Source organism: Chiloscyllium punctatum, chromosome 36 (genome assembly GCF_047496795.1).
Source record: "Chiloscyllium punctatum isolate Juve2018m chromosome 36, sChiPun1.3, whole genome shotgun sequence".
NCBI lineage: Eukaryota > Metazoa > Chordata > Chondrichthyes > Orectolobiformes > Hemiscylliidae > Chiloscyllium > Chiloscyllium punctatum.
The window spans coordinates 65835074-65862232 of NC_092774.1; the positions used below are offsets into that span (position 1 = coordinate 65835074).

Below are 27159 nucleotides of genomic sequence, written 5' to 3' on the forward strand. Positions count from 1 at the left end.
TTGCTTTCATTGGAAACTGCTGCTCATTGAGCCAGGGACTGCACGTTGCCAAATGAAATGATCCAGAGCAACGTAAGACCGCAAGACCATCGGAGCAGAAGTTAGGCGATTCGGCCCATCGAGTCTACTCAGCCATTCGTTAGTGACAAAAGTAGTGCAGATGAGATTAGCTAGATGTGGAAACAGGCCATTTGTCCCAACAAGTGCACATCGACCCTTCGAAGAGTAACCCATCCAGACCCATTTCCCTCTGACTAATGTACCTAACTCTTTGGGCAATTAAGCACGACCAATCGACATGACCTGAACATCTTTGGACTATGGAAGAAAACAGGACCACCCAGACACTGGGAGAATGTGCAAACTTCTCACAGACAGCCACCCAAGGCTGGAATCAAACCTGGGTCCCCGGCACTGTGAGCCTGCAGTGGTAAACACTGAGCAACTACATATTGCAACCCGAAGTACGCAAGCAGGAGGCTGGGAGAATACAGCAAGCCAGGCAGCACAAGGATGTGGAATAGTCAGTGTTTTGGGTATTAACCCTTCTTCAGGACTGAAACGTTGACTTCTCTGTGAGAAACGATTTACGGGAATGTTGCTGGGGGTTGGAGGGTTCGAGCTACAGCGAGAGGCTGAATAAGCTAGGAATGTTTTCACTGGACCATCAGAGGCAGAGGAGTGACCTAATAGAGGTTACAAAATCATGAGGGGCATGGACAGGTTAATAGACAAGGTCTTTTCCCTGGGATAGGGGAGTCCAGAACTCGAGGGCATAGGTTTAGGGTGAGAGGCGAAATATATTAAATGGACAACTTCTTCATGCAGAGGGTGGTACTTATATGAAATGAGCTGCCAGAGTATATGGGTCAGGTGTTGTCAAATGGGAGTAGATTAATTTAGGATATCAGATCAGCATGGACAAGTTGGAACAAAGGGTCTGTTTCCATGCTGTATGTGTCTCTCACTACTCGTCCTGATGTAAGTTTAAAATAGAGTCCAAGTAAGTTTGAATAGTTCAATCTTGTTGAGCTCACCTCCTGAAAAGTTTCAGATGAATCCCTCTGAGAGATACTGTTTAAACATGCTGAGTTGGACAAAGTATCCCATCAAGTTCAACACAAACCCAGAGTTGAAGAAGTCAGAAGTCAGATCACCAAGGGGACCAAAACTGATATTCCAGGTGCAGCCTCATCAACGTCCTGTATAACTACAACATAACTTGCCAACATCTATACTCAATTCCCGAAGTGATGAAGGTTAGTGTGCCTAAACCTTTCTTCACTGCCTTGTGTACCGATGTAATCAGAAATATAGGACATACTTTAAACTGATCCACAATCCTGCTTCCGAGAGCACAGTGACTAATAGGGAAGGCAAAAGGGAGATTGGCCTTTAAATGGAGTATAAAAGTAGGGAGGTTATAGTGGAGGTTTTGATTGAAAGTGCAGTGAAGATTCAACCAGCTGACAGTGGATCTGAATCACAAGTAGATCAGGTCAGGTTCGGACAGCAAAAAATCAGATAAGTTTTTACAACAAACCACAACGATTTCATCATTAGACTCTTAATTCCAGATTTATATTGAATTCAGATTCCACCATCTGCTGCGGCAGGTTGTAAATCCAAGTCGCCGGAACATTACCTGGGTGAATAGTCTGGTGACAATAAAGTCGGCCATCGCCTCCCCTGAACATATTGGCTGATTGTGTTTGGAGGTAAGAAAGGAGCAAGAGGTTTTAGCAGCTGCTAAATTGTTGATATGACACAAGGGAACATCGGCACTCTCAGTAATGGCACACACTGACGTCAGTGTCCTGTATCAGAGGTAAGGGCTCGGGAACCATAAGAAATAGGAACAGGAATATGCCATTCAGCCCGTTGAGCCTGCTTCTCCATTCAGTAGGATTCTGGGTGATGTGGCATTCCCCACATTCACTTTCCTGCCCTTTTCCTGTAACTGTTCATCCCCCGACTCTTCATGAATCTATCGATTCTAGTTTTAAATGTGACATGAAGCCTGTCAGCAGAGTTACTTGGGGGGTGGGGCTCACGTCGAAATTTGGGGCTAAAACAATGGCTTCACACTTCACAATATTTAACTAAGGGAATGTTTATGGTTATCCAATGCTGGAAATGGGGCAGGCATTCAGATGAATTTATTGGTAAATTATGAATGACAGAGGAGTCGGGAGAGAAGTGGTGTTCAGGCACAGTTGGATATCATCAGTACAGATGCCAACACCAGCAGCTACGGTAAAACAATTAAGAACTGAAGACGCTAAAAGCAGACCCTCCCAGAGGATAGAGTGATGCTGGAGAGGGTCAGTACTGTTTTAACCCTGATCAAGGCTGTCCGCAGGTCGATGAGGAAATATTTAGCCCTGTCACCGTTACAAAGGATGTTAAATATGACCTTGATAAGAGCTGTTTCAGGGGTGGAAACCAGACTCGAGGGCTTTAAACACAAAATTCTGGAAGTGATGGGAATGGTTAATCAACAATGTTACATCCAAACCTACACTTCCATTGGTGCGATAATAAAAGAAGTATTTTGTTTTTTATTTCGAAGATTCTCAGCAACACTGAGTAAGAAGCAACAAAATTAACACAAGAAATACTGCAATTGCTACGATGTGCCTGCTCCCAAGAGGGGGCCATCTGTGGTTAAATTAACTGTCTACAAGGGGCAAGATTGGAAAGGAATGACCCAGTTCATAGCTGTAAGAGGGGAGACACAGACTGCTTGATACAAACATATAATGGGCGGGAGTAGGCCACTCGGCACTTCGAGCCTGCTGCAACATTCAATAAGATCATGGCTGATCTGAATTCAACCTATACTCTACATTCCAACACATCCCCGACAATCTTTCATCCACTTGGTTATCAAGAACCGATCTACCTCTGCCTTAAAGATTTTGAATCCACTGCCTTTTGAAGAAGACACACAACCCTCAGAAAGAAAAGAAATCATCCTCATTTTTGTCTTCTACATTTAAAATATGACCCTGTACTTTCAGATATTGAGATAGGGACACTAGCTGCATTCAAGTAATACCTGTGGTACAGTTAACTATGTCAAAGTGCTTCACATGAACATAATGAGAATTCCTTTAAAAATCACAAGACCGGAGCACAGATTAGGACAGGTGACCAAAGACTTGGTCAAAGGGACAAGTTTAGGGCAATCTTTTAAACAGGTTCAATTTCCCAAACATCAGAGGACAAAGACGTGAACAGCAAACACAAAATAGAAAAGAATGGGAAACAACAGTGTAGTCATAATGTCACAGGATGAGTAATCCAGGGAACATGAGTTCAAATCCCACCACAGCAAGAGGTGAGATGTGAATAATTCAAATCATAAATGGGGAACACAAAGTTAGTCTCAGTATGGCATCGATGGCACTGACGTCAATTGTCATAAATCCCATGTTCACCAATGTCCTTTCAGGAGGGAAACTGCTATCCTTGCATGGTCAGTCTTACATGTGACTCCAGACCCACAGCAATGTGGTTGACTCTTAAACTGCCCTCTGAATTGGCACAAGCAAGACACCTTGCACTTAGGGATGGTTAACAAACATCAACCTTATGAAAGTGTCATAACAGAAATTGCTGGAGAAATTCTGCCAGTCTGGCAACACCGGTGGAGAGAAAGAGAAAGAAACACAGTCAATATCCTGGCCTGAGTCCAGAACAGTTGTGAAGAAGGGTCACAGCACTTGAAATGCTAACTATGCTTCTCTCTCCACATGTGCTGCCAGTCCTATTGAGTTTCTCCAGCATTTGATGCATTTTTATGTTTCAGATCTCCAGCATCTGCAGTTCTTTATTACACTGACTTAGGGAAGCTCAAATCCCATAAAAGGGTAGAGCAGAAGGGCTGGAATTAGTATGTCTGGCACCAGCTATGGAGATAAAAACAGTTCGTACTTCGAGTCATTGAATGATCTTACATCAGGGACAAACTTTTGGGGAAGCTGCAAGAGTAAAAGGCACTGGTGTAACTTCAACATCTGGGAGAACTCTCTCAGCCTTGGGGGTCAGGCTGACTCAGCATTCTGGTCCTGCTCATTACCTGTTAAATTCTCCATTTGTTGTTCTTGTTATATTTCTACATGGTTGACACATTCCTATGTTTTAAAATGAAATTCCAGCAGACAGGAATTTTCCATGTAAGTAATCATATTTTAGAGGGTTTGGAACGTGAATGTAAATTTTAAACAGAAAGTATTTATTCATGCATGGGGTGTGGGCATCGCTGGCAATGCCAGCATTTATACCCATCCTTAACCACCCTGTGGTTGGTTGGAAAAGTGCATGAAGGTGTCTGAGATTGTCTTGATCAGCACAGCAATCTCAAAGATGGGTGTGCTCAGGCAGAAGTACCTCCACTCCAACAGCCAAGTCTGCATTCACTTCAATTATAGATGCCATCTAAACCTCCCAGGACAAGGACAGCATGGGATGACAATCAGAATAAAACTTCCTCTACTTTTAAATTGCAAGTGAAGCTACCTCAACACTGTCCCCAACAAACACTGCCAAGACAGAAACAGCATTGGTTTAGATACAATTTAAAACATCCTCTACGCTGTCCCATTAATACAGTCCCAGGGGAAGGACAGCAAAGGGTTAAATAAACAGTCGAGCTTCTTCCAATCTGACTGACACTTAGTACGTCCTACACCAATCCTCAAGGAACATTCAGAACTGAGACTATTATCTGGTACTGAATTCACGCATCCTAATGGGAATGACAGCAACTGAAAATCATGTAGTGAAACACAGATAAAACACACACAATGTACAACAAAACTGGACTGTTATTGGGATCAAAGACATTTAAATGACAGGAGACATAGTCCCTGCAGTGATCCGAATGTGACCTGAACAACATTCTCATGTGAATAATACTCTCTGGGAATGCAATGTCCACCTCACTGCTGTCTGGTTAGTTCCTCTGCTCTCGTTCAGGGCTGAGTTGCGGCTGTCCACATTGTGGCGTGGGGATCAAGACGTTAGACAGTTAAGGTCAACTTGGATTGAGGCAATCCTTTGTCATGCCAGTGAGGTCGAGGGTCGCTCATTTACTCAACTTATAATCGGGGACAAGGGGATCTCAGGCTGGGCTTGTATCAGTTTGAGTTTAGAAGAAACAGATGATCCGATGGAGCTGTATAACATCTGGAGAGGAGTTAATGTAAATGTAATGTCAACACAATTCTAGCAAGAGACTAGTCTCTCATTTAAGATAGGAGAGTTCTGTTTTTCTCTCAAGTGTTCTCGAGTCTTTGAAATTCACTTTTTAAGATAGCAGCATGTGGTGGTGGCACGGTGGTTAGCACTGCTGCCTCACGGCATCAGTGACCTGGGTTTGATCCCACCTTCGGTCCGACTGTCTGTGTAGAGTTTGCACATTCTCCCCTTGTGTCTGCGTGGGTTTCCTCTGGTGCTCTGGTCTCCTCCCACAGTCCAAAGGATGTGCAGGTGAGGGTGGATTGACCATGGGAGATGCAGGGTTACAGGGATAGTGTAACAAACTGGGTCTGGGTGGGACGGTCAGTCAATGTTGACTCAATGGGCTGAATGACCTCCTTGCACGCAGTTGGCCTATATCAATCAATAGTATGCACTTGCTTTATGGTTACCGACATCAAATTACATGAATGATTTTGGTTATTTCATCTCTTATTATGGATTCAACCAACTACAGCATCTAGAAACTTGCTTAATTACAATATCCAATATCTGCAGAGTACTTTTTCTTTTTGTCACGACCAATATCTTGAACTCTGACGTGTGACCTCTTCATTGCTGTCAAAGTTCCTTATTTATCCCGACATTGTCATGGTTTTACTTTGTCGAATGTCTTCCTGGCTTTTGCAGTTAAGACCTTATATTCTGCCCTTGTCAACATTTCCCCTTACAATTCTCTACTAAGGATTTCATGAAAAACTTCAGAGTGTGGTGAGACTGCGGAACTCACTACCATAGTGAATAGTTGGGGTGGAAGACACGACAACTAAGGGTAAGCAACCCAATACAAATGAATGTCACTGTCACTAGATTCACAACAGAGTGAAATTAAAACATTCAATGTCCCTCAATTTCTCAACTGTTCCGATACAGACTTGATGAAGAACAGATCTTGCACATCAACATTATAATTTAAACAAAAACCAACAATTATAAATACGGCAAAATTTCTAGGGCAAAGATAAAGAAGATAATCTAATTAATAGCAATTATTTAAACCCTTTTATCAAGTTCCCCACCTTACTGAAACTTAAGCGGCAAATTAAGAAAGAATTTTTTAAAAAACTTACCAATTCAAGCAAACAGTTTCAAACAATGGATTGCCAAGCCTTTGTGCAATCCTTCGACTATGACTGTTTCACAGACACGTAACTGTAAATCTAATTGAAAAGTCACTGCTGAATGTGAATAGACACCCCAAAGTATTCAGCCATTTCTTACATGCTGGGGCTCATTCCCAGAAAGAGCCAACAATTCTTCAACTGGACAGTAGCATCTAGGGAGAACAGCTCCTGGGCTCAACAAGCAGCAACACCCAATGGAAGCAGTTGGTGGCGGGCAGGGCGGGGCAAGGGCAGAAAACAAAAAAGCCCACTGACTCTTCCACTTCACACACACTGTCAGAATACACAGGGGCTCAGTACTGTGAGTGACTCATAGCAGTTTCATCAAGAGACCCACACTTGATGAACAGATCTTGCACACCAGAATCATAATTTAAACAAAAACAAACAATTATGAATATTGGTAATTAAGGAAGAGAATTTTTAACATTATCAATTCAAGCAAACAGTTTCCAACAATGAGATAAGGAAGTTTTTTTTTCAAAACAAATCGGCACTGACTGGACAGCCATTTAAAATCAACGCTGTCTGCCCAGGATGGAAGACCCGAAGGGATGAACAGTTTTCATATTTCCTGAAGATTTACAAAGCTGAGACTGGGTTTTGGTGTTTGTTCCCTTTCCACTCCCAAGATCCGCAGTGGTTGGGGCGGTGAGTTGGGGAAAGTGAAATGTGCCCGTGAGCAGCGTGTGGGACTATTTCAGCTTCCTCTCCTCTGACAGCGTTATGACTTGACTCTGATGTTCTCAGGGACACTTACTGACGCGAGACGGTGAAAAGAGTCTCGTTCCTGCAGATCAGGAATTCAAACCTTATGCCGGCTTCAAGACAATGAGAAAGATTAATTGGGGTGTGTGAAGAAGCTGTGAGCTGCTTTTCAAACAGGTCGCTGGAGTCAGATGCGTCATCCATTGTGCCCCTGGCACTGTGTGGATCTGACGCCGCCAAGCTGCAGAGTTCTGACGTTAACACGGACATGTGCAGCAATCGGAACATTCATAAGAGGAACAGCCAAAGATAATCACCGTCACTGCTTCCCTTCCATAGTCCCAACTTTGTGAAGCAGTATCTTTCACTGGTAAATAAAACACCTTTGTCCTCAGGTGCCTGCTTCATTTCGATTACGACTTCACGCCCCACACTGTTCTATCTCATTTCCAAACTCTTGGCTCATCGCCTCAATAGCAGCTCTGTGGGTATTTGCTTGTCCCACCCTGACAGGCAGTGGGCTACAGATTCCCGACCAGTCCCAAGGTGATTGAAATACTTCAACTCCTCCACTGATTTGCATCTTTAAAAAACCCGTGGAGCAATCTCCCTTTCTTTTTGACGTCACTTCTCATTTGTAGTCGGCAGGGTTCACACCTGCGTGGGGAAACCGCAATGGATTTCATGTCCATCGCATTCACCACTCGGCCCATCAATACAGAACCACACTGACAGCTTCATTTCCCAGGTCTCTCTGCCTGTGGAGCTGAGAAAGAGTGAATCATTGCAGAGTTTGTTTGAATCCAATCACTTCACAGGTTTCGAAAGGGTTAAATATCTGCAAATGGCGAGTCTGCGTGTTTCATCCCGAAAGATGAAATGGACGTTCAGTTAAAAACAAAAACAGAAATTGCAGGAGCAACTCAGCAGGTCAGGCAGCATCTGTGGAAAGAGAATCAGAGACAACATGTCAGAACTCGTTTTTTTCCTTATCCAGGTACAGCCAAACCTGCTGAGTTTCTCCAGCAGTTTCGCTTTCAGTCTCGGATTCTCAGCATCCGCAGTCCTTTACGTTAGAAATTCAATCAATTCAGAAACTACTTTGTACTGCCTCAGTGGAAAAGATTTTCGTTTGGGAAACATTTTCCTGAAACCATTAAAAACGTGCACTTTCATAGCCAAGAAAGCGGTAGGAGTGAGAACAAGGAACCCTCCCCCCCTGGTTGGTCTCGAGCCACTAACCCTTCGGCTACTAACCGAACGCACTGACCAATTGCGCCACAGAGACAGGTCCCACCGCCCCCGCAGTGTATTTGCGGAACCTACAATTCAATTCATAATTCAACCCGCCCCGCCTAAAATTACCATTGTCCGAAATCAGTTTTACTTTTCCATAATAAAGCCTTGGACATTCATTGTGGAGACATGGGGACAGCCTGATCCAACCATCTGCAGGCACATCCATGTCACGAGGAACGAGCTCTCCTACACCGGGGCCATCACCCTCCGAGCCTTTCAGTGTTCTGCCTCTTCCCGAATTTTCTCATTGGCCCCGAGCCGAGAATGGGTTTGAACTCCTGATGTGCAGAGAATTCTTTCAATGTCTCGGGTCAGTTCATGTCCGGAGAATATCAGAGTCAATCAGCCTCTTAAACAAGGGGACGGTGTCTGGACTGTCTCTGCTCAGTCCGTCAGTTCATCCTTCATTCTCCTCTAATTCGACTTCCCAAAGAGTTTCTAAAGATTCACAAAGCTGGAGACTGGGATTTGTGTTTTACTTCCTGAACATTTTTCCACCTGCTAACTGATAATATTTTGCCAAAACCTCTTCCCCATTGTAACATTTGCATCATGTCCAGGGATGAGCAATTTCCATTTTGTGGAGACATTCCCAAGTTTGGGAATGTTCTCTTTGGAGCAACGAAGGTTAACTGGAGATTTCCAGGGGCTGTTGGCAATGATGGGAGAAGACGTGGTGTGAATGGGCAGGTTAATGATCAGAAGAACCTATTTCCACTGACTAGGGTCAGTTACCAGAGGACACGGATTGAAGTTCTTTAATGGAAAGCAGCATTTGTGTCGAACAAACACAGCGAATACTGCAGAAAGCCAACGGGTCGAGCAGCATCTGTGGAAAGGGAAACAAAGCCGGCGCTTTGAGTGTGCTACGGTTTTTGTTCAGAACTCAGTCTTTTGCCTCTTCCCGAAGTTGGTCCAGGTCTGTGTCTCAATTGGCAAACACATGGCAAGTGCAGTGCCGCAATGTGAAGTTATAGCATTTGCTGTTTTTTAAAAAAACAGTGCATTGTTTAAATGGTGAGAAATTGGAATGTGGAGAAACTGAGGACTGGAGGTGAAAGTCGAAAAATGTGGCACTGGAAAAGCACAACCGGTCAGGTAGCATCTGAGGAGCAGGACAGGGAAAAACCCTTCATCAGGAATGATGTATGGATGTACAAAGGGGTCTCAGAGTCCCTCCACACCAGTCCATGCCAGTTGTCGGGCAGATGCAGCAGTCAATGAGCAAGGCAAGTGGTATGTTACGAAGAGAAATTGAGTTCAGAACTGGGGTCATTGAACATATTCAAGGCGAAGTTCATCTGGCTTTTGAACAACAAAGAAGTGGATGCTTATGGGGGGAGGTAAGAAAATGGCTTTCAGACCAGTACAGATCAGTCACAGAGTCAGACAGCACTGAACACAACCTTCATCCAACTAGTCCATGCTGAGTCTATTCTCAAACTGCTAATCAAAGCACTGATATCATGGTCGTCTGCTGTCAGCTCGGATTTCAGGTCCTGATTTCTCTGTCCTCTCATCTCCCTCTTACCACAGAGTTAAATGTTGTCTGTTCTCAGCTCTGCTCGATTTCTGCTGAAGCTTTGACCGCCTTTTACACCTTCTGGAGCAATAAAATATTCTGAGCCTCCTGGAAATGACACATTATCTATACTCCTCCTGATTTTAAAAATCTCAAGTTATCTGTCAACTTCCTCGGCTCCATTGGAAAAATGTTGCAGCTTCTTCTTAATTCAAACCCTCCATTCCCAGCAACACGCTGGTAAAGTCAGGAATAGGGAATTGTACCAAATCACATAAATGTACTGTCTGAAACAATCTAGCTGTGTTCTGGCCTGAGATATTGAGAGTCCCTGGTGTAAGTAATTATGAATGCAATAATTTTGGTCACAGAATTGAACAATCATTTTGCAACAAAGGGGTCGACTTTGATAAGGAGGTAGTGGTCATTTCTAGGGTAAGTGAACAGTTTGTAGATCAGGGAGATAAAGTTCCAGCCACTTGGGAAGGGCAAGAAATGAATTTGACAAATAAGACAAAGAACTGTGGATGCTGGAAATCTGAAACAAAAACTGAGAATACGGGAAAAACTCAGCAGGACTGGAAGCATCTGTGGAGAGAAAGCAGTGTTAAAGTTTTACGTCCAACAACTCCTCTTCGGGATTCTGAAATAGGTTGTGAGAACCCCTTAAGTCAGCTGCCCAGCTTGAAGACCATAATACACAGGAGCAGGATGAGGCCATTTGGTCCATCGAATCTCTCCACCAGTCGATCATGGCTGATATGTTTCTCTTTCCCATTCTGCTGCCCTCTCCTCATAACCCTTGACCCCTTATTAATCAAGAACCTATCTCTGTCTTAAATGCCCTCAATGACTTGACATCCTCAACCCGTCTCCGAGTGGAAACATCATCTCCACGCCCACACCATCCAATCATAGAGTAGCACAGCGCTGCCTGACCCACTGTGATCTCGAGCATTTGTTGTTTTCAGGAAGGATTCCAGCATCCACAACAACGCGCATCTAAATTTTGTACCCAGTTGGTTAGCTCTCCCTGGATCCCGTGAGATTTAACCTTACTCAACAATCCACTGTGTATTACAATTAACAAAGTTCCCAGCCCCCACCTCTTTCCGCACACATAAGCAGCACGATGGATCAGTGGTTCGCACTGCTGCCTTACAGCGCCAGGGATCGGTTTTCGATTTCAGCCTTGGGGCGACTGTCTGTGTGGAGTTTGCATATTCTCCCTGCCGTGACTGCTGGGTTTCCTCCGGGTGCTCTAGTTTCCTCCCAAAATATAATGATGTGCAGTTTCGGGAGAAGTGGCCATACTAAATGGGTCCATAGTGTGCAGTAAGTTTGGTGGAATGGGATAGGGGAATGTGTCCACATGAGTTACGCTTTGGATGGTCGGTATGGATTTGTTGGGCTGACTGGCGTGGTTCCACATTACAGGAATTCTACGTGGCATTCCCCAACTCCAGAGTCTCAGCACTCTTGGTTTTTCCTATGGACAATGTGGGGGAGGGAAACAATTTTTTACACGGGAGTAAAGTTCAGTGAGTGTGAAGCTGAAAGTAAACGCATTGCTTCAGCTGTTTTCCCCGGTATACCAGAGGGTGAGGGATGTTCTTACAGACGTTTATAGAATCGTGAGAGGCATGGATAGGATAAATAGACAAGGTCATTTCTCTGGGATTGGAGAAGTCCAGTACAGGAGCATAATATGTTTGGGGTGAGGGAGGCAAGTGTAAGGAATGATCTGCCGGAGGAAGTGGTGGATGTAGGTCCAATTGTAACATTTAAAAGGCATCTGGATGGATATATGAATAGGAAGAAATCAGAGGGATATGGGCCAAGTGCTGGCAAATGAGACGAGATTAATTTAGGCTATCTGGTCGGCACGGATGAGTTGGACTGAAGGACCTGTTTCTGTGCTGTGTATCTCTATGACTCTGGCTTGCCTGTAATGTTTGCCCTGCCTGTGTGTTCAGTTTCTGTCTGGTGTCGGTGTCAATGCCTTGATATCTCATTTCCTCCATCTCCCCTCTTCCACCTCCCCAGATGTTAACCATTTCGTGTCTGGTTGTTTCTCAAGAAGCTGCATTGAAGGTTCAGCCTGAATTGACACTTTTTTTTGCTTCGCAAAATCAGACTTACTCACTCCTACATATCGTGAAAGATACTAACTTTCAGGTGGAGGTATCCAAAATTCAGAGGTGTCAGTCTCGATGTTTTCACTTTTCGGTCTCTGTAAGATCCTGTATCAGTACCGTTGGGAGGATTAGTTTGAGCGGAGTGAGAATAGAGGGGTGAGAGGGGTTGGGATGGTGCTTTCAATTTTGTGGGAAAAGAAAAGAATGTTCTGCGGAAAGTAGAATTGCTTGTTTGGAATCTCTAACCTGGACTGACAGTAATGACTTTTGTCATCTCTTTTTACGGATTATTTGAAGATCTGAAGATAGACGTTTCAATATTAACAGATGAAGAGCTTTGCCTGAAACATTGACTCTGCTGCTCCTCAGATGCTGCCTGATCTGCTGTGCTTTGACTCTGACTCTCCAACATTTGCAATCCTCAATTTCACGTCAATGTCTGGCAGTCAATGAATCCATCGGGACTTTAACAATTTTCGACTATGATTCTGTGAGAAGGAACCAAGCTTTTTGGTTCCTCTTGCAGTACGTTTTCAGCATCAGTGAGACTGGAAGAGAGACCCTACTGTTGCAGCACTCTGACTGTGGAGCCAGTAAAAGTTATACAGATTGGGAAGAGGAATTCACGGCAGGGAGGTGCTGTACACGCGTTTGTGTGCAGCTGAAGCTTCGGTCATGGAGAAACCCAAGGAATCCCGTCCCGTGGAGAAACCATGAAAATGTGGCGACTGTGGGAAAGGCTTCCGCTTCCCATCTGACTTGGAGACTCATGGGCGCAGTCACACCGGGGTGAGACTGTCCTCCTGCTCTGAGTGCGGGAAGACATGTACTGCAGAGGCACCAGGGGGTCCACACAGGCGAGAGGCCATTCTCCTGCCCCGAATGCGGGAAGGACTTCAATTATTCCTCCGTCCGACTGACCCACCGCCGGGTCCACATATTAGAGAAGCCCTTCAGCTGCTCCAAGTACGGGAAGGCCTTCAATGATACCTCTGCCCTGCTGAGGCACCAGCAGGTCCACACCGGGGAGAGCCCATTCTCCTGCCTCAAGTGTGGGAAGGGCTTTACCCAGGCATCCCACCTTCTGGTCCATACGGGGGAGAGGCCCTTCCCCTGCCCAGAGTGCGGGAAGGCCTTCAGCAATTCCTCCCACCTGCTGAGGCACAGGTGGGGCCATACCGGGGAGAGGCCGTTCACCTGCCCCGAGTGGAACCGGAGGTTCTCATCATTCTGCACCTTGCAGAAGCGCCAGCGGGCGCACCAGTGCTCCCAACAATCTGATTCTGCTGGTGAAGCTGTTTTGGGCCTCTGCAAGGACTGAACCCCTGCACATTCTGACAGTGCTTATAATGGGAGAGCCGGTCGGACTTTTTTTGTTTTATGCCGTCGTGCTCCCCTACCCTTGCAACTTTGCTTCCAGCGGGCGCTGCTGCTGGTTGAGACCAGGAGCTGTTCTCTTTAGTTTTTTTCTTGTCCAGTTAAATAATTCTTGACTCTGTCTGGGAACGAGCCCCAGTCTGTGAGATATAGCTGAATACTTCAGGGTGTCCATTCCCATTCAGCAGTGACTTAGAAATTAAATTTACGGTTATGTGTCTGTGAACAACTCATCATCGAAGGATTGCCCAAAGGCTGGGCAATCCATTGTTGGAAACTGTTTGCTTGAATTGATAATTTTAAAAATTCTCTCCCTTAATTTACCCCTTAAGTTTCTGTCTATGAGATGGTGGAAGACTTGATCAAAGGGATTAAATCATTGCTATTAACTGGATTATCTTGTTTAAGTTTGCCCGAGTAAATTTGCGGTATTCGTAATTGTTTGTTTTTGTTTAAATTATAATTCTGGTGTGCAAGATCTGTTGATCAAGTGTGGTTCTCTTGATGAAACTGCTGTGGGTCATTCCCAGTACTGAGCCCCTGTGTATTCTGACAGTGTGTGTGAAGTGGGAGAGTCAGTGAGCTTTTTTGTTTTATGCCCTTGCCCCGCCCTGCCCCGCCGGCAACTGCTTCCATCGGGCGTTGCTGCTTGTTGAGCCCAGGAGCTGTTCTCTCTAGATTCTACTGTCCAGTTGAAGAATTGTTGGCTCTTTCTGGGAATGAGTCCCAGCCTGTAAGAAATAGCTGAATATTTTGGGATGTCTGTTCACATTCAGCAGTGACTTTTAAATTAGATTTACAGTTAGGTGTCTGTGAAACAGTCATACTCCAAGGATTGCACAAAGGCTTGGCAATCCATTGTTGGAAACTGTTTGCTTGAATTGGTAAGTTTAAAAATAATTCTTTCTTAATTTGCCGCTAAAGATTCAGTCTCTGAGATGATGGGGAACTTGATCAAAGGGTTTATATAATTGCTATTAATTAGATTATCTTCTTTAACTTTGCCCAAGAAAATTTGCCATATTTATAATTGTTGGTTTTTGTTTAAATTATAACGTTGATGTGCAAGATCTGTTCTTCATCAAGTCTGGTTCAGAACAGTTGAGAAATTGAGGGACATTGCATGTTTTAATTTCACTGTGTTGTGAATCTGGTGACAGTGACATTCATTTGTATTGGGTTGCTTACCCTTAGTTGTAGTGTCTTCCACCCCAACTATTCACTATGGTAGTGAGTTCCACAGTCTCACCACACTCTGAAGTTTTTCATGAAATCCTTAGTAGAGAATTGTAAGGGGAAATGTTGACAAGGGCAGAATATAGGGTCTTAACTGCAAAAGGCAAGAAAATATTCGACAATGTAAAACCATGACAACGTTGGGACGAATAAGGAACTTTGACAGCAATGAAGAGGTCACACGTCAGAGTTCAAGATAATGGTCGTGACAAAAAGAAAAGGTACTCTGCAGATATTGGATATTGTAATTGAGCTAGTTTCTAGATGCTGTTGTTGGTTGAATACGATAACGTAAGAGATGAAATAACCAATACCACTAATGTAATTTGATGTCGGTAATCATAAAGCAAGTGCATACTATTGATTGATATAGGCCAATTGCGTGCAAGTAGGCCATTCAGCCCATCGAGTCAACATTGACTGACCGTCCCACCCAGACCTAGTTCGTTACTCTATCCCTGTAACCCTGCATCTCCCATGGTAAATCTACCCTCAACTGCACATCCTTTGGACCGTGGGAGGAGGCCAGAGCACCACAGGAACGCAGACACAAGGGTAGAATGTGCAAACTCCACACAGACAGTCGGCCCGAGGGTGGGATCAAACCCAGGTCACTGATGCCGTGAGGCAGCAACGCTAACCACCGTGACACCACCACATGCTGCTCTTTAAAGAAGTGAATTTGAAAGACTCGAGAACACTTGTGAGAAAAACAAAACTCTCCTATCTTAAATGAGAGACTAGTCTCTGGCTAGAATTGAGTTGACGTTACATTTACATTAAGTCCTCTCCAGATGTTATACAGCTCCATCGGGTCATCTGTTTCTTCTAAACTCAAACTGATACAAGCCCAGCCTGACATCCCCTTGTCCCCGATTATAAGCTGAGTAAATGAGCGACCCTCCACCTCACTGGCATGACAAAGGATGCCCTCAATCCAAGTTGACCTTAACTGTCCAACCTCTTGACCCCCACGCCACAATGTGGTCAGCCACAACTCAGCCCTGAACGAGAGCAGAGGAACTGAATAGACAGCAGTGAGGTGGACATTGCATTCCCAGAGAATATTGTTCAAGTGTGAAATTTGTTCAGCTCACATTCAGATCATTGCAGGGACTATGTTTTTGATCCCAATAACAGTCTAGTTTTGTTGTACATTGTGTGTATTTTATCTGTGTTTCACTACATGATTTTCTGTTGCTGTCATTCGCATAAGGATGTGTGAATTCAGTACCAGATAATCGTCTCAGTTCTGAATTCTCCTTGAGGATTGGTATAGAACGGACTAAGTGTCAGTCAGAATGGAAGAAGCTCTACTGTTTATTTAAGCCTTTGCTGTCGTTCCCCTGGGACTGTATGAATGGGGAAGTGCAGAGGGTGTTTTACTCTGTATCTAACCCAATGCAGTCTCTGTCTTGGCAGTGTTTGTTGGAGACAGTGTTGAGGTAGCTTCACTTGCAATTGAAGAGTAGAGGAAGCTTTATTCTGATTGTAATCCCATGCTGTCCTTGTCCTGGGAGGTTTAGATGGCATCTATAATTGAAGTGAATGCAGACTTGGCTGTGGGAGTGGAGGGTACTTCTACCTGAGCACACCCATCTTTGAGATTGCTGTGCTGATCAAGACAATCTCAGACACCTTCATGCACTTTTCCAACCAACCACAGGGTGGTTAAGGATGGGTATAAATGCTGGCATTGCCAGCGATGCCCACACCCCATGCATGAATAAATACTTTCTGTTTAAAAGTTACATTCACGTTCCAAACCCTCAAATGTATGATTACTTACATGGAAAATTCCTGTCTGTTTGTAATTTCATTTTAAAATATAGGAATGTGTCAACCATGTAGAAATATAACAAGAACAACAAATGGAATATTTGACAGGTAATGAGCAGGAGAGAATGCTGAGTCAGCCTGACTTCCAGGCTGAGAGAGTTCTCCCAGATGTTGAAGTTACACCAGTACCTTTTACTCTTGCAGCTTCCCCAAAAGTTTGTCCCTGATGTAAGATCATTCAATGACCCGAAGGACGAACTGCTTTTATCTCCATAACTGGTGCCAGACTTGCTGAGTAATTCCAGCCCTTCTGCTCTACCCTTTTATGGGATTTGAGCTTCCCTAAGTCAGTGTAATGAAGAACTGCAGATGATGGAGATCTGAAACACAAAAACGCATCAAATGCTGGAGAAACTCAATAGGACTGGCAGCACATGTGGAGAGAGAAGCAGAGTTAGCATTTCAAGTGCTGTGACCCTTCTTCACAACTGTTCTGGACTCAAGCCAGGATATTGTCTTTGTTTCTTTCTCTCTCTCTCCACCAATGTTGCCAGACTGGCTGAGTTTCTCCAGAAATTTCTGTTATGACACTTTCACAAGGTTCATGTTTGTTATCCATCCCTAAGTGCAAAGTGTCTTGTGCCAATTCAGAGGGCAGTTTAAGAGTCAACCACATTGCTGTGGGTCTGGAGTCACATGTAAGTCAGACCATGCAAGGATGGTAGTTTCCATGAAAGGACATTGGTGAACATGGGTTTTTAGGACAATTGACGTCAGTGCCATCGATACCATACTGAGACTTACTTTGTGTTCCCCATTTATGATTTGAATTATTCACATCTTACCTCTTGCTGTGGTGGGATTTGAACTCATGTTCCCTGGATTACTCATCCTGTGACATTATGACTACACTGTTGTTTCCCATTCTTTGCTATTTTGTGTTTGTTGTTCACGTCTTTGTCTTCTGATGTTTGGGAAATTGAACCTGTTTAAAAAATTGCCCTAAACTTGTCCCTTTGACCAAGTATTTGGTCACCTGTCCTAATCTGTGCTCCGCTCTTGTGATTTTTAAAGGAATTCTCATTATGTTCATGTGAAGCACTTTGACATAGTTAACTGCACGACAGGTATTATTTGAATGCAGCATGTGTCCCTATCTTAATATCTGAAAGTACAGGGTCATATTTTAAATGTAGAAGACAAAAATGAGGATGATTTCTTTTCTTTCTGAGATTATGTGTCTTCTTAAAAAGGCAGTGGATTCAAAATCTTTAAGGCAGTGGTAGATAGGTTCTTGATAACCAAGTGGATGAAAGATTGTCGGGGATGTGTTGGAATGCAGAGTTGAGGTTGAATTCAGATCAGCCATGATATTATTGAATGGTGCAGCAGGCTCGAAGTGCCGAGTGGCCTACTCCCGCCTATTATATGTTTGTATCAAGCAGTCTGTGTCTCCCCTCTTATAGCTATGAACTGGGTAATTCCTTTCCAATATTGCCCCTTGTAGCCAGTTAATTGAACACCAGATGGCCCCCTATTGGGAGCAGGCACATTGTAGCAATTGCAGTATTTCTTGTGTTAATTTTGTTGCTTCTTCCTAAGTGTTGCTGAAAATCTTCGAAATAAAAACCAAAACACTTCTATTATTATCGCACCAATGGAAGTGTTGGTTTGAATGTATCATTGTTGAATTAGCCATTCCCATCTTTGCCAGAGTTCTGTGTTTAGAGCCCTCGCGTCTGGTTTCGACCCCTGAAACAATTCTTATCAAGGTCATGTTTGACATCCTTTGTAGCAGTGACAGGGCTAAGCATTCCCTCGTCGACCTACAGACAGCCTTGATCAGAGTTAATGACAGTACTGACCCTCTCCAGCATCACTCTATCCTCTGGGAGGGTCTGCTTTTAGCGTCTTCCGTTCTGATTTGTTTAACCGTAGCTGCTGGTTTTGGCATCTATACTAATGATATCCAACTGTGCCTGAACACCACTTCTCTCCCGACTCCTCTGTCATTCATAATTTACCAATAATTGCATCTGAATGCCTGCCCAATTTCCAGCATTGGATAACCATAAACATTCCCTAAGTTAAATATTGTGATGTGTGAAGCCATTGTTTTAATCCCCAAGTTCGACCTGAGCCCCCGTACCCCCCCCCCCCCCCCACCGTCACCCCAGTAACTCTGTTGACAGCCTTCATGTCACTTTAAAACGAAGATCGATAGATTCGTGAAGAGTTGGGGGATGAACAGTTGCAGGATACGGGCAGAAAAGTGAATGTGGGGAATGCCAGGTCACCCAGAATCCTACTGAATGGAGAAGCAGGCTCAAGGGGCTGAATAGCATATTCCTGTTCCTAATTCTTCTGGTTCCCGAGCCCTTACCTCTGATACAGGACACTGACTTCAGTGTGTGCCATTACTGAGAGTGCTGATGTTCCCTTGTGTAATATCAACAACTTAGCAGCTGCTGAAGCCCCTTGCTCCTTTATTACCTCCAAACACAATCAGCCAATGTGTTCAGGGGAGGCGATGGCCGACTTTATTGTCACCAGACTATTCACCCAGGTCATGTTCTAGGGACTTGGGTTCAAAACCTGCCATGGCAGATGGTGGAATCTGAATTCAATATAAATCTGGAATTAAGAGTCTAATGATGAAATCGTTGTGGTTTGTTGTAAAAATTTATCTGGTTTCCTGCTGTCCGAACCTGGTCTGATCTACATGTGATTCAGATCCACTGTCAGCTGGTTGAATCTTCACTGCCCTTTCAATCAAAACCTCCACTATAACCTCCCTACTTTTATTCTCCATTTAAAGGCCAATCTCCCTTTTGCCTTCCCTATTAGTCACTGTGCTCCCAGAAGCACGATTGTGGATCAGTTTAAAGTAGGTTCTATAACTCTGATTACATCGGTACACAAGGCAGTGAAGAAAGGTTTCAGCACACTGGCCTTCATCATTTCAGGAATTGAGTATAGATGTTGGCAAGTTATGTTGTAGTTATACAGGACGTTGATGAGGCTGCACCTGGAATATTGTGATCGGTTTTGGTCCCCTTGGTGTTCTGACTTCTGACTTCTTCAACTCTGGGTTTGTGTTGAACTTGATGAGATACTTTGTCCAACTCAGCATGTTTAAACAGTATCTCTCAGAGGGATTCATCTGAAACTTTTCAGGAGGTGAGCTCAACAAGATTGAACTATTCAAAGTTACTTGGACTCTATTGTAAACTTACATCAGGACGAGTACTGAGAGACACATACAGCGTGGAAACAGACCCTTTGGTCCAACTTGTCCATGCTTACCTGATATCATAAAATAATCTAGTCCCATTTGACAAGACTTGACCCATATCCTGTGGCAGCTCATTTCATATAAGTACCATCCTCTGCATGAAGACGTTGTCCCTTTAATATATTTCGCCTCTCACCCTAAACCTATGCCCTCGAGTTCTGGACTCCCCCATCCCAGGGAAAAGACCTTGTCTATTAACCTGTCTATGCCCCTCATGATTTTGTAACCTCTATTAGGTCACTCCTCTGCCTCTGATGGTCCAGTGAAAACAGTCCCAACCTATTCAGCCTCTCCCTGTAGCTCAAACCCTCCAACCCCCAGCAACATTCCCGTAAATCGTTTCTCACAGAGAAGTCAACGTTTCAGTCCTGAAGAAGGGTTAATACTCAAAACGCTGACTACTCCACATCCTGGTGCTGCCTGGCTTGCTGTATTCTCCCAGCCTCCTGCTCGCCTACTTCAGGTTGCAACATGTAGTGGCTCAGTGTTTACCACTGCAGCCTCACAGCGCCAGGGGCCCAGGTTTGATTCAAACCTTGGGTGGCTGTCTGTGAGGAGTTTGCACATTCTCCCAGTGTCTGCGTGGGCTTTCACTGGGTGGTCCTGTTTTCTTACATAGTCCAAAGATGTTCAGGTCATGTGGATTGGTCATGCTTAATTGCCCATAGAATTAGGTACATTAGTCAGAGGGAAATGGGTCTGGATGGGTTACTCTTCGGAGGGTCGGTGTGGACTTGTTGGGCCAAATGGCCTGTTTCCACACTGTAGCTAATCTCATCTGCACTACTTTTGTCACTAACGAATGGCTGAGTAGATTTATGGGCCGAATGGCCTAACTTCTGCTCCGATGGTCTTGCGGTCTCACGTTTCTCTGGATCATTTCATTCGGCGATATGCAGTCCCTGGCTCAATGAGCAATAGCTTCCAATGAAAACAAAGCTCATATGATGGTTGAACTCCTTCAGAGTGGAAACAGGTCCTTCAGCCCAACACATCTGCACTGATTCTCCGAAGGGTAACCTACTCAGCTCCATTTTCCTACCCTCCATAAATTGCACCCAGACACCCAAGTGTAGAAGTATTCCTGGGTTCCTGGTGCCATGAGGCAGCAGTGCTAACCGTGAGCCACCATGAGGTTGTGGTTGTGGGGGGTGGGGGAGGCAATTGCAGTCCAGCAGAAAACAAAAACAGCCCACCTACTCTCCCACTGCACCCACTATCAGAACTGGCAGAAGGTTCAGTCCTGGGGGGTGACCGAAGGCAGCGTCACTGGTGGGATCTGATTGCTGGGAGCGCTGGTGCCCCCACTGGTGCTTCTGCAAGTTGCAGGAAAACATGAACCTCTTCCCACACTCGGGCCAGCTGAAGGGCCTCTCCTCGGTGTGGACACACTGGTGCTTCAGCAGGGAGGAGGAATTGCTGAAGGACTTCCCGCACTCAGGGCAGCAGAAATGCCTCCACCCCCTCAGCCCCCCATCTCCCCACGTGGACCAGCTGGTGCTTCAGCAGTGTGGAGGAGCGGGTAAAGCCCTTTCCACACTCGGGCAGGAGAACTGCTTCTCCCCGGTGTGGACGGACTGGTGCATCAGCAGAGCTGAGGAATTGATGAAGGCCTTCCTGCACTTAGGCAAATGAACGACCTCTCCCCCATGTGGACCCACCAATGGGCCAGCAGGTCGGAAGAAAGAGCTAAGCACTTCCTGCACTCGGGGCAGAAGAACGGCTTCTCCTCAATATGGACCCACTGGTGTCTCAGTAGGTGGGAAGATCTGCTGAAGGCCATCTCGCACTTGGGGCTGGAGAACAGCCTTCCCCGGTGTGGACCAACTGGTGCGTCAGCAGGGCAGAGGAATCACTGAAGGCCTTCCCACACTCAGGGCAGCAGAAGGGCCTCTTCATCTCTGTGGATCCATTGGTGCTTCAGACCCCTTTCAAAATTCAAAATATCCTTCTGACAGGAGGGAGACCAGAATTGTACACAATATTCCAAAAGTGGTCTAAAGAATGTCCTGTACAACCACAACATAACATTCCAACTCCAATACTCAGTCGGAGGATTGGGAAAGCTTTCAAAACCCACACAAAACAAACAGGAAAGAATGGAAGGTCAAACCGAATGTTTGAGAGTCACCTTGAAAGCATCAATGAGAAATCGGCGGAGAGGGTTTATTGGGGACCCGTTCTCCTTAAATACACTATATACGTATTTCTCTTGTGCTCTTCGTAGTTTCTCTGTGCTGCAGTGTGTAGTGACTCGTTGAAATAATGTCCTGATGCAGCTTCGTTTGTGGGTGTTGGGATGATTGCTTCTGCAGTTAAGTATTTGGTTTGGGTCTGTTGTTTTTCTGTAGATGCTAGTTTGAAGTTCCCCATTGACTGTTCGCTCTACTGTGACATCAAGGAATGCCACGTTGTTGTTTTTCTCCTCCCCTTCAAACCAGGAGCCCCCCTTAGACCATAGTCTCACTACTTGGAACACCAGTATACAGACTATTCAAAGGCCTCCAGTGAAGGCTAAAACACCTAGTCGAAGATTCACTCCACTCCATTTACTCCATGCAAGAATTCCTGAACACCAAACACACTGAGATAGAAGAGGAAGGAATAATATTGTCCTTTGACATAACAGCCCTGATCACATCCATTGACATCAACGTGGCCAAAGAAAACTGAAGACACTACTCGAAGAACCAAAGACACAAATACAGCACCAACTTCATCAGCAAAGATAGCACTGTCAAGCTCGTGGAACTGTGCCTTACCACCCACTTCATATTCAGTAACAAGCCCTACAAACAAATCAACGAAATACGCATGAAACCACCAGCAACATCAGGATTGCTAGCAGAAGCAAGAATGCAGAGACTCGAACAAACAGCCCTTCCAACGATCCAACCCAAACTTTGAGTCCGCTACAGAGATGACACTTTTGTCATCAAAAAATGAAACAAATTAGAGGAAACCGATAACACCATCAACAATATCCTTACTGGCATAAAATTCACAAAAGAGGAGAACAACAACAAACTGCCATTTCTAGATGTCACAGTAGAGCGAACAGTCAATGGTAAATTCAAAACAGCGTCGACAGGAAAACAATGCACGCGAACCAAGAACTTAACTTCAGAAGCAATCACCACTCCACATACAAACAAACCCGAATCAGGACACGATTTCAAAGAGCCACGACACACCGCAGCACCCAGGAACGACGAAGATCAATGAGCAACTGTACAGAGCATTTAAGAAGAACGGGTAGCCGAGAAACACCCTGAAAACGGTCTCCCTGACCGGGAATCGAACCCGGGCCGCGGCGGTGAAAGCGCCGAATCCTAACCACTAGACCACCAGGGAGCTGCAAGTACACCCTGATAGCTCTACTGAAAATTTCTTCCCTGACCCGAATTCGCATCCGGGCCGTGGTCAATCGAAGGCTTTCACCAGTGTATCCAACAATGTCATTTCTTGTATACATTGCTCCTGATGCAGTCTCCTCTACATTGGGGAGACTGGAGACTCCTCGCAGAGTCAAGTCACAGCGCGTGAGGGATCATCTACAGGATACCCGCACCAATCAACCCCATCGCCCTCTGGCCCAACATTTCAAACCCCCTCCCACTCTGCTGAGGACATGCAGGTCCTGGGCCTCCTCCATCGCCGCTCCCTCCCCACTCGATGCCTGGAGGATGAACGCCTCATCTTCCGCTTGGGGTCAATTCATCCCCAGGCCATCAATGTGGACTTCATCAGATTCCTCATTTCCCCTCCCCCCACCTTACCTCAATTCCAACCTTCCAGCTCAGCGCTATCCTCATGACCTCGCCTACCTGCCAATCTCCCTCCCCACCTATCCGCTCCATCCTTCTCTCTGACCTGTCACCTTCATCCCCAAATCCCATTCACCTATTGTACTTTTTGCTACCTTCGGCCCAGCACACCCCACCCCCAATTTATCTCTCCATCCTGGAGGGGTCCTGCCTCTATTCCTGATTAAGGGCTTTTGCCCAAAACGTCGATTTCCCTGCTCCTCGGAAGCTGTCTGACCTGCTGTGGTTTTCCAGCACCACTCTGATCTAAACTCTGGTTTCCAACATCTGCAGCATCACTTTTGCCTCCCAATAAACCCAGTGTGCCAATTTTTCATCAACAAACTGACACAAGCAGACACAACGTCTGCAGAAACCCTAGCCACATTACCTTACATTAAAGACATCTGGGAAATGATGTCCGGACAACTCAACCCTCTCAGCATCATGGTCGCCCACACATTTACCAACACACTTAAACAGCGGCTAATGAACCTGAAATACCCGATACAAACAACGAGAAAACGAATGTAATTTACAAAATACCATACAAGGAAATATATACATGAACTCTGCCTCACAGTTCTCTGTGGAAAGAAATGCTGGGATGAGATAAGGAAGATTTATTTACAGCCAAAACGAATCGACACTGACTGCACAGCCATTTAAAATCAACGCTGTCTGCCCAGGATGGAAGGTCCGAAGGGATGTACAGTTTTCTTATTTCTTGAAGATTTACAAAGCTGAGACTTGGTTTTGGTGTTTGTTCCCTTTCCACTCCCAAGAGCCGCAGTGGTTGGGGCGGTGTGTTGGGGAAAGTGAAATGTGCCGGTGAGTAGCGTGTGGGGCTATTTCAGCTTCGCTTCCTCTGACAGCGCTGTGACGGGACTCTGATGTTCTCAGGGACATTTACTGACGCGAGACAGTGAAAATATTCTCATTCCTGCAGATTAGGAATTGTACCCATACGCAGGTTTCATGACAATGTGAAAGATTAATTGGGATGTGTGAAGAAGCTGTGAGCTGCAGTTGAAACAAGTAGGTGGAGTCAGATACGTCATCCATTGCCCCCATGGTCCTGAAGAAATGTTTGCTTTTGTCTGCTTGAGAGACTTTGGACACTGGTGTGGCAGGGAGAATACTGAGATACCGAGTGAGGGAGATTCAGTGCGCTGACTTTGAAAAGTGCTTCAAACCATTTTCTCAGATTGGGGAATTAAAATCACACCCCTCGCAGTGGGAAAGACTATGTCCCCGCTATGTTTGTAATTTCAAACCCAGAGCAACACAAGGAAAGCTCCACCCAATGTGGAAACCGTGGAAATGTGGGGACTGTGGGAAAGGATTCCCTTCCCCATCCGTGCTGGCAACCCACAGACGCATTCACAGCGGGGTGAGGCCGTTCACCTGCTCAGTGTGCAGGAAGGGGTTCAGTCAGAGAGAAGCCATTCACGTGCCTCATGTGCAGGGGAGAGTTCACTCAGTCAGCTGCACTGCTGACCCACCAGTGGGTCCACTCTGGAGAGAGGCCATTTACCTCCTGTAAGTTCCAAAAGGGCTTCACCTGCTCCTCCCACCTGAGGAGGCACCACCGAGTTCACATGCCAGCGCAAGGGGATCGAAGGAGCGATGGCCAAGTGCTCCGATCAACCCAGCATTGGGGCGTCCCAGGTTCGAATACAACTGCGGTAGATTGCAGAATTGGAGTTCGGTCAGTAATCTGGACTTCATAATCTAAGGATGAAGCCACTTTTAGGGGGAAAAAACATCATCTGATTCACTCATGTCCTTTTTAGTGAAGGAAACTGCCGTTGCGGGAAAGGGTTCACTCAGTCATCCCAGCTGCATGTTTTACCCGGCTGTACCAGGGACCCAGTTACAAACGGACAACTCAACTGACCAACAAAGAAAGTGGGGTGGGGGAGTGGGGGAGTGGGTGCCTTTTGAGCTGGAGGTGTTTTCTTTAAAAACTACTTTTTGTATGCCTTTTTCCTGGGGAAATCTGAAGCTGTAACAAAATAGGGTCGTAGTAAAGGTTACCTGAACTTACCGCCAGGCTTAGACTCTGTGAGGTCCAACAGGTTTTTGTTTTAAAGCTGCTCATTTCTTTCAGCCTCCAGCACTAATGTCATGTCTCAGAAGGACCAGTGAATGAGTAGCTAATATTGTTAGACATTGCATATTTTTTCAGGACTTCAGGTTCATTGTTTCATTGGAATTGCAAAGTTTAATGGCAACAGTGGGAGCTGTGGGCTGTATTCACTGGAAACAAAGTTTTAAAATCTCACAAACACCAGAGTATATTCTAACAGGTTTATTTGGAAGCACGAGGTTTCAAAGTGCTGCTCCTTCTTCAGGTAGCTGTGGAGTACCATCATAAGACACAGAATATATCGCAAAAAGATTATAGTGTCATGCAACATAAGTGATGTATTGAAGAAACCTAGATTGCTGTTAAATCTTTCATCTTTTTAAATGGGCTGCAGATTTCGGTTCATTAATATGTACATTCCAGAACTTCTTTTAAGTCACGTTTTCCAGGAAACTTGATGTTAAATAAAAGGAGGAAATAAAGGAGGTAACACCTCACATCAAACAACGCATGAAAGCTGTGAGGTGAGAGTCTGTCTGTATCCCAATCTTGAGTCAGACTGTTTCTATTTCCAAATATATAATCCTGCAAATGCAAATTCACACCAAATGTTTGAGTGCATGCATGAGAGAGAGAGTGTGTATGTGCGTGTGCATGCTGTTTAAAGTGTGTGTGTGATGGAGTGTAATCATGTGCGAAGATGTATGCGTGGGTGTGAGTGGGGGGCGTATTAGTGTGTGTCTGAGAGAGAGCATGTCTATTGGAAAGGCTCTGGACGAGCGTGTGAGTATGTAAGAGTGTGTGTGAGAGTGAGAGAGTGAGAGATAGAGAGCGTAACAGTGAAGTGGGGTTACCTGTCATGTGACATGAACCCAAGTTCGCGGTTGAGGCCATCCTCCTGATTTCCGAACTTGGCTATTAGCCTGTGCTGGGCCTCTAAAAGTGATTAAGCAGTTACACAACACACATTGGAGAGGGCAGGGTGGGACTTGTCTTTCGATTTGCAGAAGGTGGGACGTTCTGATTGCTGGAAACGAAGGAATACACATACTGGAGGACACAGAGAGATGGAGCTGGAAGCCAGGCTGCAGACACGTTGGGGGATTCACTGTGGAAACAGGCCGTTTGGCCCACCAAGTCCACACTGACCCTCCGAAGAACATACCCCCACCCCCCCGACCCACCCAATAACCCCACAGCGAATCCCTGAATTTAGAATGCCCAATCCACTCTAGCCTGCACATCTTTGGAACATGTGAGAAAACCCGAGCACCCAGAGGAAACCGACGCGGACAGGGGGTGGGGGAGGGGTAGGAAAGTGCAAAATCCACACAGTCACTGTGATGGTGGGATTGAACCCAGGTCCCTGGCGCTGTGAGGAATCCCCTCTCCAGCTCTCGGCAATCGATTGGCTTCTCCCCAATCCTGGTGACACTCCAATCAGTTTGAGGAATTCAATTTGCTTCCATAGAGTTTCCATGGGGCAGGGTTCGTTGTTACTCGGCAGATTCAACGATC

At 45.3% G+C, this 27159-nt stretch overlaps 1 protein-coding gene and 1 non-coding gene across 2 annotated transcripts in view; one reads left to right on the top strand and one right to left on the bottom strand.

Moving 5' to 3' along the window:
• LOC140460115 (uncharacterized) overlaps positions 1–27159 on the top strand; it is a 45668-nt gene that overhangs the window by 14060 nt on the left and 4449 nt on the right. Inside the window, exons 3-4 of the mRNA XM_072554513.1 lie at positions 13153–13223; positions 24927–25091. Coding sequence (XP_072410614.1) covers positions 13153–13223; positions 24927–25091 — 236 coding nt within the window. The remainder of the gene's footprint in view (positions 1–13152; positions 13224–24926; positions 25092–27159) is intronic.
• Positions 23026–23097, bottom strand: trnae-uuc (transfer RNA glutamic acid (anticodon UUC)). The gene has a single exon. It is a non-coding gene; the product is annotated as a tRNA-Glu (tRNA).